Here is a 12,753-nt window from a genome sequence, read left to right as displayed (position 1 = left end):
TGTAAGATTTTTGAATTGAAATTGAGAGTTTTGAAATTTAACTTTTAACTCCCAAGTTTTAGTGTCCGGGGCCCCGGCGTCTGGGTACAAAGGACCAAATCTAACAAGGAGTCACATGTCAAATGGCAGCACAATGACAGAGCCTAGAGGTGGCATCAGAAGGAGGAGACCTTATAGTGGCTGAATGGCAAAGCCTGGAGGTGGCTGACGCATGAGGAGACCATTGAAATTTAAGAATTTTAAATAGAAATTTAAAATTTTTAAATTGAAATTGAGGGTTTTGAAATTGAACTTTTAACTCCCAAGTTTTAGTGTCCCTGGCTCTGGCGTGTAGGTACAAAGGACAAAATCTAACAAGGAGTCACATGGCAGAGCAATGACAGAGCCTGGAGGTGACATCAGTAGTAGGAGACCATATAGTGGCTGAATGACTGCCTGGAGTTTGTGACAGCATGGGGAGACCATATGATGTCTGAATGGCACAGTCTGGAGTTGGTGGCATATGAGGAGACAATAGGGCCTCACAATCTATAAGAATAAAAGATGAATTTTGAAATTTACATTGAAGATGTATGGTACCTCGTGATACCATAAACATTTATAGGTAATGTCCAAGGCCCAGCAGCATCACTAAACCATGTAGTTGCTGAATGACAGACTGGAGCTGGCTGAAGAATCAGCAAATCATATACTAGATGAATGGCACAGCCTGGAGGTGGCTGAAGCATGAGGAGACCATATAGTGGCTGAATGACACAGCCTGGAGTTGGCTGCCACATGAGAAGAGACCATATAGTGGCTAATTGAGACACCTGGAGGAGGAGGCAGCGGAAGCATCAGGAGTCCTGAAAGTGACCCGTGACAGGGTGGTGCGGTGGGTGGCAATACCAGTACCCGGTGATGAAGGTGGGTTAAAAAAAAGGGTCTGATGCAGAGGAATGTTTGTAACTGGGGAGCAGCGCCTTAAATCTGTTTGACACTATCCATAATTGTGAAGTGTTGGTGTAGCACCATGGTGAATCTACTCTCATGCATCAGGCATTGGTAGTTGGAAATCCTGACTGATCCATGCCTGATTCATCTTCACAAAAGTCAGTCTCTCCACATTTTTCATGGATAGATGAGTTCTCCTTGGGGTGACTATGGCCCCTGCCGCACTAAACACCCGCTCTGATGGCACACTGCTAGTTGTGGCCACAAATCAGGTTTGGCTGCCTAGAAGTCCAGCGGATCTTCAAGGTGTGTTAGCATGGGCATGTCAAGGTATGCCACCTCCTGCTGGTTCAGGTCCTGCTCCAGGTCTACCTGCTGCTGATGAGTTGCTTTACTATGCGGGTGAAGAAAGCTACTCATCAGCGACTGTAGACTCAGGCTGCTGCTTATGGAGCTGATACTGCTCCTGCCACCCCTCCCCTCCCCAGCAGCCATGGCAGTGGAAGGTGAGCACAGGGGGCCCCCCAATTCAGACCTGCAAGAGGATGGACGATGGCGCCGATAGGCATCGGCCAACTGACTACATAGAGTGCCTCTGTAGTAGTTCATTTTGTCATCAGTGGGTGTAAAAAATGCCCCTATTTTGTGGCAGTAGCGAGGTTCCAATGTGGAAATCCAGAAGTCATCTCGCTGCCAAATGGTGACAATTTGGCTGTCACCACGCAAGCAGGTGAGCATGCATCGTGCCATTTGTGCAAGTGACTCGGAGGGACTCCCTGCCTCCTTCTCCACTGCATACTGCCACGGTGTGTCTTGGTCCTCTGTCTCGCCTTCCTCATAACCCTCGGTCCAGCATATGGAGGGTGGAATTCCAATGTGTGGCAACATCACAAAGCAGACTATGTTGTAGGATACCGTTCTGACGCCGCAGCTCAAGGAGGGTATGCTTTGCGGTGTACGAGTGGCTGAAGTGCATATTGCATATTGCATATTGCATATTTCTGACCACATTTTATAAGTGGTCAGAAACTTGTGAATAACTCATGAAAGAATAAAGTTACGTTAAAACCAAGCACATCATTGTTTTTGTTGTGAAATTCCCAATAAGTTTGATGTGTCACATGACCCTCTTCCTATTGAAAAAGCAAAAGTTGGATTCAAAATGTCTGACTTCAAAATGGCCGTCATGGTCACCACCCATCTTGAAAAGTTTTCCCCCTCACATATACTAATGTGCCACAAACAGGAAGTTAATATCACCAACCATTCCCATTTTATTAAGGTGCATCCATATAAATGGCCCACCCTGTGTGTATATATATATATATATATATATATATATATATATATATATTTATATTTATCTATGTATGTGTGTGATTGGAATGCAACTTCATTTACATGACAAAAAGTCCGAAAACATATAAGCTTCTGCAGGCAACCATACCGCCAATCAATTACAGGCAGTAAATGTACAGTAAGTTAATCTCAGCTAATACCCAAAAAATGCACAGCTAGCCCTTATAGCAGCGCCTGCGTCCCTGGAGGCCTGCAAGTCAATGACAATTGATTTCATCTTGGTAACAGAATACTGGGAGCCTTACAATGCATAACAATGAATGAAAATTAGCATAACTATAATGTGCTTTCTAAACCTCCCGATAATGACCTCACAGTATTCACAACAAAAATAGCTCCTTTTATATATATATATATATATATATATATATATATATATATATATATATTTATATATATAAAGATAAAAAAGAAAAAGAAATATTGGAGATCTTTGCGGTAGATTCAGTTTGTGAAGAATAGTTTCTCAAAGATACTATCATACCTTATGGCTTAGACCGACGAGGAACAATATAAGAATACCCTACAATGTAAAGTATTCAATTTATGGCAGTCATTTAGTATAAGGAGGTGTTGAACATGTTTTCCCGCAATGTTTGGTGTACAGAGTAACATAAATCCCGTAATTGTACCTATTCGAGTTAATAATAATGTTTTGGAGGCATTTGGACATTTGTCACCGTGACTGTACAGAAATGTTCTATCGAGTAACTTTTACATTTATAAATGCAGCAGAAATGAGTAGAGTTTAGTTTAATAGCTCCGAGCAGGAACGTGCACAGGTTGTCTAGAAAGGGGGCTTGAGCCCCTGCCCTTTTGACGTTCTTCCCATAAGTGCCCTGAACAGTCTGACATCATTATAAGGGCATTTATATAAATAATTATAACAAGTGGCCATTTTTTTTTTTCTAGTTCAGACCCTGCCCCCCCCCCCAAAATGTCTGTGCACGTCCCTGGTTCCTAGAACAGCGTTTCCCAGCCAGGATGCCTCCAGCCGTTGCAAAACTACAACTCCCAGCATGCCTGGACAGCCTTCGGCTGTCCAGGCATGCTGGGAGATGTAGTTTGGTACGGCTAGAGGTCGCCTGGTCGGAAAACACTGCCCAACGCCAGCATGCTCCTGGAGTGCCAAGCCTCCCGCCCAAATGAAGAAATGAATGGGTGAATGGTACCATGGTATCAGGGATAGGTGAGTATGATTATCATCAGTGTCACCTACACTACCAGCCTGTACCAACAGACTAGTGTGGGAGACACTGATATCAGGTTCCCTCTAAACCAGGCTTCCCCTGCTTTTATTTTTCAGTAACAAAACAAATGAAGCCTTTAGCTACAGGCAACAACAAATACAAAAATATAGCTGCAAGCAGCAATACAGGTGTCCAAGCAGCACAGCCGGGTTATAGCACAGGATTACCTTGACCCCCTATGGTGAAGAAGGTGATCGTGGACATGTCTGCTAATTTTCACATTGTTCTGACCAGTAATTTAAGAGAAAAGTATGCTTGCAAAATATGGTGAAATCCAATATGGTGGCCAATCCATGTTAATAAATATGACACAGAAAGTGATCATGAACGTGTGTGCTAATTTTCACATTGTTCTGTCCATCAAGTTCAGAGAACACTATGCATGCTAAATATTGTGCAAATCTGGTGACTACTTGAGGCACAGAAAGTGACCACGGACATGTGCGCTAATTTTCATACTGTTTTGACCAGTTATTTTAGAGAAAACTATGTTTGCAGAATATTGTGCAATCCAATATGGCCGCCAAATATGGTGATCCACTGTGGTACATAAAGTGATCATGAACACGTGCGCTAGTTGTCTCATTGTTTTAGACCAGTAATTTCACAGAAAACTATGGCAGGCATATTCAAAGATTGATGTATTTTTCATCTCCTTTTTCTTTTACATTAATTATTAATTTACTTTGGACTCTCAAAGACCCCCCTTATTTTATATATGGTTAAAAAAAATTGCGCCACTTTTTAAATTGTTTGTGCCAAATAGTTACAATTCTGTGCCATTTTTGTTGAGCTATGCGCCAAGCTTGCAAGCCCTGGAAAAAAACTGGTGGGGCAAGCTATATCTGAGGAAGGAAAAACGAAAATGCAAAAATAAAAATGGCCTGGTCTTAAAGGTCGAAATGAACTTGGTCCTTAAGGGGTTAAAAAAAATGTATATGGGTGTGTAGGTGACTCTATAAAAGCTTTAGGACTTTGAGAATGAGTGCTCCAAAAAAGAATAATGTACAATTAATAAAAAAATAAATTAATAAAAAAATAAAATTAAAAAAATGGTCCTTAACCCTTTAAGGACAGCGCACAGCACCGCACATTTACAGCGCTGTGTTCCTGGATCACTGCATCTCTGAATGCGGTGATCGGGCAGGGATGGCTGCTGTTATCTAACAGCAGTCACTCCAACATATCGCCCAGGGGGGTCAATCGGGTCACCGGTGAACTGGTGACCCAGAAAATAAGGGTGATTGGTGGTGTCTGACATACCACCAATCACCCTTCCCCAGCAGGAGTGAAGTGGCACTGGTGCCACTTCACAATCGCTGTGATTGGTCGGCCGAGACCGAGCAATCACAGCTCCTGCTAGGGTCGGGTGTTGGGTGAGCGGCGCAGGCCTCACCTCAGAGGCGGGGTCCGGGGTCCGTAGGTGTTGAGGTCCGAAGGCAGTGGGATCCGTGGTCCGGAGGCTTCAAGATCTGGAGGGGGTGGCGGGATCTACATTTGCAGTGATCCAGCGGCAGCAGCAGGAGAAGAGGCCTGTGTGCCAACTGCTGTTGCATTATTAAAACTCCCAGCATGCACAGCTAAAGGGCATGCTGGGAGTTAAAACTAAAACTCCCAGCACGCACAGTCCGTTGATACATGCTGGGACTTATAGTTTTGCAGCAGCTGGGGGCAAACTGTTTGGGAAACACCGAGATAGGTAATAGACAAACTAAGTGGTTCTGCACCAGTTTGCCTCCAGATAGTGCAAAACTACAACTCCCAGCATGCATTGACAGTTGTAGCATGCTGGGAGTTGTAGTATTGCAACAGTTGGAGGCTCACTGGTGTGAAATCTCAGTGTTTCCCAACCAGTGTGCCTCCAGCTGTTGCAAAAGTACAACTCCCAGCATGCACGGTCTGTGCATGCCGGTACTTGTAGTTTTGCAACAGACTCTGTTCCATGATGGCGGTTGTAGTACAGGGGCTGAGGGATTGATTGCACTGGGTCTCACTTCTGAGACACGATGCAATTATAAGTTATTAAACAGGGGAGCCTCCCGCTCACTCCCCTGCAATGTACGATGTATTTTACTTTTATTTTTAAATTCCCCGATGGGAGCCCTGAATGGCCAGTGCTGAGGAGCCATTCAAGGCTCCCGGCGGGGTTTTCAAATAGAAGCGCTGTGGTGGGGAAAGATATATAGAATCACTGGGAGGTACATGTCTTGCCCCCCGCAGCGCATTTAAATTTGTTCCCCCCCTTAGCGCATATACATGCTCCGCCCAGGAAGGGTATGAAAGGCCTCACCACTAAAACCTGGTTTTCATCTTATAAAAATCAAGGCCCGATAACAGGATTTATCATATTCTCTAGAAAATTAAAGGGTACCAGTCAGATCCAACAAATTTTTCTTTTTTTAAATATATCACTCAGTACCTAATCCTGACCATGGACATCTAATTTTTATGTGTTCAGCACCTTTATTTATTTTTTTATTACACTTTTTATTTAGTTCACTAGTCTGAATTCCTCTCAAAGGGAGGGGTGTGGCCTCACTGTGCAGGTCTCCGCCCCCTCCCTCAGTATGCTGTCTGCTCACATCTTACCTAGCATTAGCAAAACTACAACTCCAAGCTTGTCCTCACTGACAGTAGCGGGACACAAGCTGACAGTGGGAGGATTTTTCCTCTAGCTGTGAGCCCTGCGCTCATAGCTGTCAATCAAGGAAGTGTCTCCATGACATAGGTAATGATGTATGGACACAGCAGGACTAGTATGTGTCCAAGCAGGCAGGGGGGGGGGCAGTTGTTTGACTGGCTTTTTCAGTATGAAATACATATCAAAAGTTTTTGTCTCTTACAGTGCCCATTTAAGTCTTACCTGGAATTTTAACTATTTCCTGGATTTCCCATATCTCACCCAGCTTTGCCTGAGTTAAGATATGGGCTTCCTGAAACCTAGTGCTCATATGCAACAGGTACCTGGAAAATATAGAAATCCCAACCACCATTTCTATCAGTGCCTCATAATACATCAATAAATAAATAAAAAATACCACTATATGGTTATACCACATTATTTTCCCGAATTAGGCACTTGACATATTGAGAAAATCCCTCTCAACACTTTTTTTTTTCAAAAGTACCATCATCCAAAGTGCCATTGATCCACAATACTAATGAAAAACAAAAGTACGAGAAATGCAGAAATGTTACTTTACATTATGTCTATGTTTACATGAATATATTTTTACTAAGTCCTGATCAATACTAAGTCCTGATCAATTCAGATTGGCGATTTGCAGCGATTCCGGGCTGATCGGGTCTCTGATGACCCCATAGCCTGGAAAATAGGGATGATCGGAGACAGCCCCGATCATCCTAAAGGTTAGGAGTGAGGTGGCAGGGGTGCCACCTCCTCCTATCCTCTGCGATTGGCCGCTCAGGAATGATCGGCAAATCGCAGGGATGGATGTCGGGGCAGAGCGGGGGAAGATGGCGGCGGTGTGCCGGTTACCTGGCTTCAAACGGGGACCAGGGACCATGGAACGGTGGCTGAGAGGAGGCGCAGGCAAGTGGAGGCAGCGGCAGAGGTTTCCCAGATGCAGCAGTGAAGATTGCCGTAAAGTGATCTTCACTGCTGCATCTAGGAGTTTCAAAACTACAACTCCCAGCATTCCCAAACAGCCTTTGGCTGTCTGGGCATGCTGGGAGTTGTAGTTTTGCAACATCTGGAGGGCCACAGTTTGGAGACCACTGTCCTTCCAGTTGTTGCAAAACTACAACTCTCAGCATGCCCAGACTGTCCAGGCATGCTGGGAGTTGTAGCTCAGCAACATCTGGCCCTTCAGATGTTGCCGAATTACAACTTCCAGCATGCTTGGACAATCCCAGCATGCTGGGAGTTGTAGTTTTGCAACATCTGGAAGGGCACTGTTTGGAGACCACTATACAGTGGTGTCCAAACTGCAGTGCTCCAGATGTCAATTCAAAGCATTCTGAGACTGTCCAGGCATGCTGGGAGTTGTAGTTCAGCAACATCTGGCCCTTCAGATGTTGCAGATCTAAAACTCCCAGCATGCCTGGGCATGCTTGGAGTTGAAGTCTTGCTACATCTGGAGGGCTACAGTTTGGAGACCACTACACAGTGGTCTCCAAACTGTTCTCCTCCAGATGTTGCATAACTACAGCTCCCAACATGCCCTTCGGCTGTCTGGGCATGCTGGGAGTTGTAGTATTGCAACAGCTGGAGGCGCACTGGTTGGTAAACATTTTCTGTTTCCTAACTCAGTGTTTACCAACCCGTGTGCCTCCTGCTGTTGCAAAACTATAACACCTAGCATGCACTGACAGACCATGCATGCTGGGAGTTGTAGTCTTGCAACAGCTGGAGGCACATGGGTTGGGAAACACTGAGTTAGGAAACAGACATTGGTGCGGAAACACTGCAGTAGTCTGTTACCTAACTCGGTGCTTCCTAATCCCAACCAGCCCTGTCGTATTTCAAGGCAACAGTTAAGGGCCACATATGGGGTATCTCCGTACTCGGGAGAAATTGTGCTACAAATTTGGGGGGCTTTTACCCCTTGTGAAAAGGTAAAGTTGGGGTCTACACCAGCCTTTTAGTGTAAAAAAAAAATATTTTTTTACACTAACATGCTGGTGTTGCCCCATACTTTTCATTTTCATAAGAGGTAAAAGGAAATAAAACCCACAAAATTTGTAACATAATTTCTCCCAAGTACGGAAATACCCCATATGTGAGCGTAAAATGCTCTGCGGGCGCACAACAAGGCTCAGGATTGAGAGCGCACTATGTACATTTGAGGCCTAAACTGGTGATTTGCACAGGGGTGGCTGCTGGTTACAGCGGTCCTGACATGAACACAATAAAAATAAATACCCACATGTGACCCCATTTTGGAAACTACACCCCTCATGGAATGTAACAAGGGGTATAGTGAGCCTTAACACCCCAAAGGTGACTGACAGATATTTGAAACACTGGTCCGTGAAAATTAAAAATTTTATTTTTCCTTTGCACAGCCCACTGTTACAAAGATCTGTCAAATGCCAGTGGGGAGTAAATGCTCACTGCACCCTTTGTTATGTTTCTCGAGAGGTGTAGTTTCCCAAAATAGTGTGCCATGTGGGGTGTTTTTCTCTGTTCTGGCACCATGGGGTCTTCCTAAATGTGACATGCACCCCAAAAACCATTTCAGCAAAATTTGCTTTCCAAAAGCCCAATGTCGCTCCTTCCCTTCTGAGCCCTCTAGTGCACCCGCAGATCACTTTACATCCACATATGAGGTATTTACTTACTCGAGAGAAATGGTGTTTAAAACTTTGGGGGACATATTCACCTATTACCCCTTGTGAAAATGAATAATTTGGGGTAACATTAGCATTTTAGTTAAAAAATAATATATATATTTTCATGTCCAACTTCAGCGCAAAGTCGTCAAACACCTGTGGGGTGTTAAGGCTCACTGTACCACTTGTTACGTTCCTTGAGGGGTGTAGTTTCCCAAATAGTGTACCATGTCGGGTGTTTTGTGCTGTTCTGGCACCATAGGGGCTTCCTAAATGCGACATGTCCCCCAAAAACTATTTCAGCAAAATTCGCTCTCCAAAATCCCATTGTCGCTCCTTCTCTTCTGAGCCCTCTAGGGCACCCAAAAAGCCCTTTCCATCCACATATGAGGTATTTCCTTACTCAAGAGAAATTGGATTAAATGTTTTGGGGGGCTTTTTCTCCTTTTACCCCTTGTAAAAATAAAAATTTTGGGTCTACAAGAACATGTTAGTGTAAAAAATGATTTTGAATTTTTGCCTCCACTTTGCTGCTATTCCTGTGAAACACCTAAAGGGTTAACAAACTTTCTGAATGTCATTTTGAATATGATGAGGGGTGCAGTTTTCATAATGGGGTCCATTATGGGGTATTTCTAACATAAAGACCCTCAAATTCACTTCAAAACTAAACTGGTCCCTGAAAAATTCAGATTTAGAAATTTACTTGAAAAATTGGAAAATTGCTGCTATACTTTGAAGCCCTCTGATGTCTTCAAAAAGTAAAAACATGTGTAATTTCTGATGCCAAATTTTTCATGAAATTTTGGAATTCTTAACCTATAAATGATGCAAGTATCGACGAAAATTTACAAGTAACATAAAGTAGAATATGTCACGAAAAAATATTCTCATAAGTACAAGCATCCCAGAGTTATTAATGCTTAAAGTGACAGTGGTCAGAATTGCAAAAAAATGCTCTGGTCCTTAGGGTCAAAATGAGCTCGGTCCCTAAGGGGTTAAAAAAATAAAAGGAACACTAAGATAACACATCCTAGATCTAAATGAATGAACTAATCGTAGGAAATACTTTCGTCTTTACATAGTTGAATGTGCTGACAACAAAATCACACAAAAAATTATCAATGGAAATCAAATTTATCAACCCATGGAGGTCTGGAAAGGGAGTCACACTCAAAATCTAAGTGGAAAACCACACTACAGGCTGATCCAACTTTGATATAATGTCCTTAAAACAAGTCAAAATGAGGCTCAGTAGTGTGTGTGGCCTCCACGTGCCCGTATGACCTCCCTACAATGCCTGGGCATGCTCCTGATGAGGTGGTGGATGGTCTCCTAAGGGATGTCCTCCCAGACCTGGACTAAAGCATCCGCCAAAACCTGGACAGTCTGTGGAGCAATATGGCATTAGTGGATGGAGCGAGACATGATGTCCCAGATGTGCTCAATCAGATTCAGGTCTGGAAAAAGGGCGGGCCAGTCCATAGCATCAATGCCTTCCTCTTGCAGGAACTGCTTGCACGCTCCAGCCACATGAGGTCTAGGATTGTCTTGCATTAGGAGGAACCCAGGGCCAACCGCACCAGCATATGGTCTCACAAGGGGTCTGAGGATCTCATCTCGGTACCTAATGGCAGTCAGGCTATCTCTGGCAGGCACATGGAGGGCCGTGCGGCCCCCCCAAAGAAATGCCACCCCACACCATTACTGACCCACTACCAAACCAGTCATGCTGGAGGATATTGCAGGCAGCAAAATGTTCTCCATGGCGTCTTCAGACTCTTTCACGTCTGTCACGTTCTCAATGTGAACCTGCTTTCATCTGTGAAGAGCACAGGGTGCCAGTGGCAAATTTGCCAATCTTGGTGTTCTCTGGCAAATGCCAAACATCCTGCATGGTGTCGCGCTGTAAGCACAACCCCCACCTGTTGATGTCGGTCTCTCATACCACCCTCATGGAGTCTGTTTCTGACCATTTGAGTGGACACATTTGTGGACTGCTGGAGGTCATTTTGCAGGGCTCTGGCAGTGTTCCTCCTGCTCCTCCTTGCACAAAGGCAGGAGGAAGTGGTCCTGCTGCTGGGTTGTTGCCCTCCTACGGCCTCCTCACAATCTCCTGATGTACTGGCCTGTCTCCTGGTAGCGCCTCCATGCTCTGGACACTACGCTGACAGACACAGCAAACCTTCTTGCCACAGCTCGCATTGATGTGCCATCCTGGATGAGCAGCACTACCTGAGCCACTTGTGTGGGTTGTAGACTCCGTCTCATGCTACCACTAGAGTGAAAGCACCGCCGGCATTCAAAAGTGACCAAAACATCAGCCAGGAAGCATAGGAACTGAGAAGTGGTCTCTGGTCCCCACCTGCAGAACCACTCCTTTATTGGGGGTTTCTTACTAATTGCTTATAATTTTCACCTGTTGTCTGTTCCATTTGTACAACAGCATGTGAAATTGATTGTCTCAGTATTGCTTCCTGAGTGGACAGTGTGATTTCACAGAAGTGTGATTGACTTGGAGTTGCATTGTATTGTTTAAGTGTTCCCTTTACTTTTTTTGAGCAGTGGATATATATTTTACATTTAATTAATTACCTGGTCTCTTTGTCATTTTAGGGTGACTCTGGAGGACCCCTTATGTGTCAAGTGGAAAATCAGTGGATTTTGGTAGGTGTGACCTCATTTGGCATTGGATGTGCCCAACCAAATCGACCTGGAGTGTATGCCCGAGTGACTACTTTTTCAGACTGGATATATAATTTTATCATTTAGAGGCAATTAATCAATTATGTAGAATTGTACAATATCAATCATTTTGTAGTAAAAAGTTTCAGCATTAATTATTTTGCTAACAATGTATTTGCAGTTATTTTTGTGTCTTAATAAGCAGAGCTGTCAGCTTGAAATTTCTATATTTCCATAAGCACATATTCTGAAATATAGTTTGAAGACATGCTTCAAATCAAATATTGTATATTTTGGTATAGTAAAAAAAATTATATGCTTTTAAAATGTAATAAAAATATTATATTACAATATTTTGTTTTCATTTGAAATAGAAAAAAATAGAAAAAAAGATATGCCTATTGAAATGAATTAGACAAATATTTAACAAAATGTCAAGGGGAAGTTCTAATTATGGTATATAACTTGCAGCCCATCAATCAGTGGCGTACCAAGGAGGGGGGGGGGTCGGGGGCGGCCCGCCCCGGGTGCCACTCACAAGGGGCGTGCCATGACGGAGTCACCCCCCCACCATCCGTTGCTCCACCGCGACCATGACGCTTTTCTGCCCAGTGCCTGCATCTGTGGAGTCATTTAGTGTCCCATTTAGTGTCAGTATTCTTGTTTTTGAGGACATAATCCTATTTTATATTGTTAAGGGCTTCTCTGAGTTGATCGAACTTTGCCTTCCTAAAGTTCATTGTTTTTGTGGCCCCTCGAGACATTCCCATATTGAAGAACAAGTTATAATGTATTATATTATGATCACTATTTCCTTGGTGTCTTTCTACTTAGACATTAGTTGCTCTGTCAGGTCTGTTGGTTAATATTAAGTCTAGTAGGGCGCCCCCTCTGGTCGGGCCCTGCACCATTTGGGACAGGTAATTGTCTTTAGCTATAGTCAGAAACCTGTTTCCTATATGAGATTCACAGGTATCAGTCTCCCAGTTTATATCAGGATAGTTAAAATCCCCCATTATTATAACATCATTCTGATTTGCTGCCTTGTTTATTTGCCTCAGTAATTGATCTTCTGCCTCTTCCATTATGTTTGGTGGCTTATAGCAAACCCCTATCAGAATTTTTTTATCTACATATATTTCTACCCATAATGACTCCCTATTATGGTTTCCCTCCCGTATATCCTCCCACAATGCGGCCTTCAGACTCGATTACTCATAAAGACAAACTC

The 12,753-nt window shown here is 43.7% G+C and overlaps 1 protein-coding gene across 1 annotated transcript in view; it reads left to right on the top strand.

Moving 5' to 3' along the window:
• The window catches only part of TMPRSS15 (transmembrane serine protease 15), a 311,771-nt gene extending 300,020 nt beyond the window's left edge, over positions 1-11,751 (top strand). The window contains exon 19 of the mRNA XM_056560197.1: positions 11,454-11,751. Coding sequence (XP_056416172.1) covers positions 11,454-11,609 — 156 coding nt within the window. The 3' untranslated portion in view covers positions 11,610-11,751. The remainder of the gene's footprint in view (positions 1-11,453) is intronic.
• The last annotated feature ends 1,002 nt before the right edge of the window (positions 11,752-12,753 follow it).

Source organism: Hyla sarda, chromosome 2 (assembly GCF_029499605.1).
Source record: "Hyla sarda isolate aHylSar1 chromosome 2, aHylSar1.hap1, whole genome shotgun sequence".
In the NCBI taxonomy this organism is placed as follows: Eukaryota; Metazoa; Chordata; class Amphibia; order Anura; family Hylidae; genus Hyla; species Hyla sarda.
The sequence above is the reverse complement of the archived record's forward strand: the minus strand, read 5'-3'. Positions and strand labels throughout refer to the sequence as shown.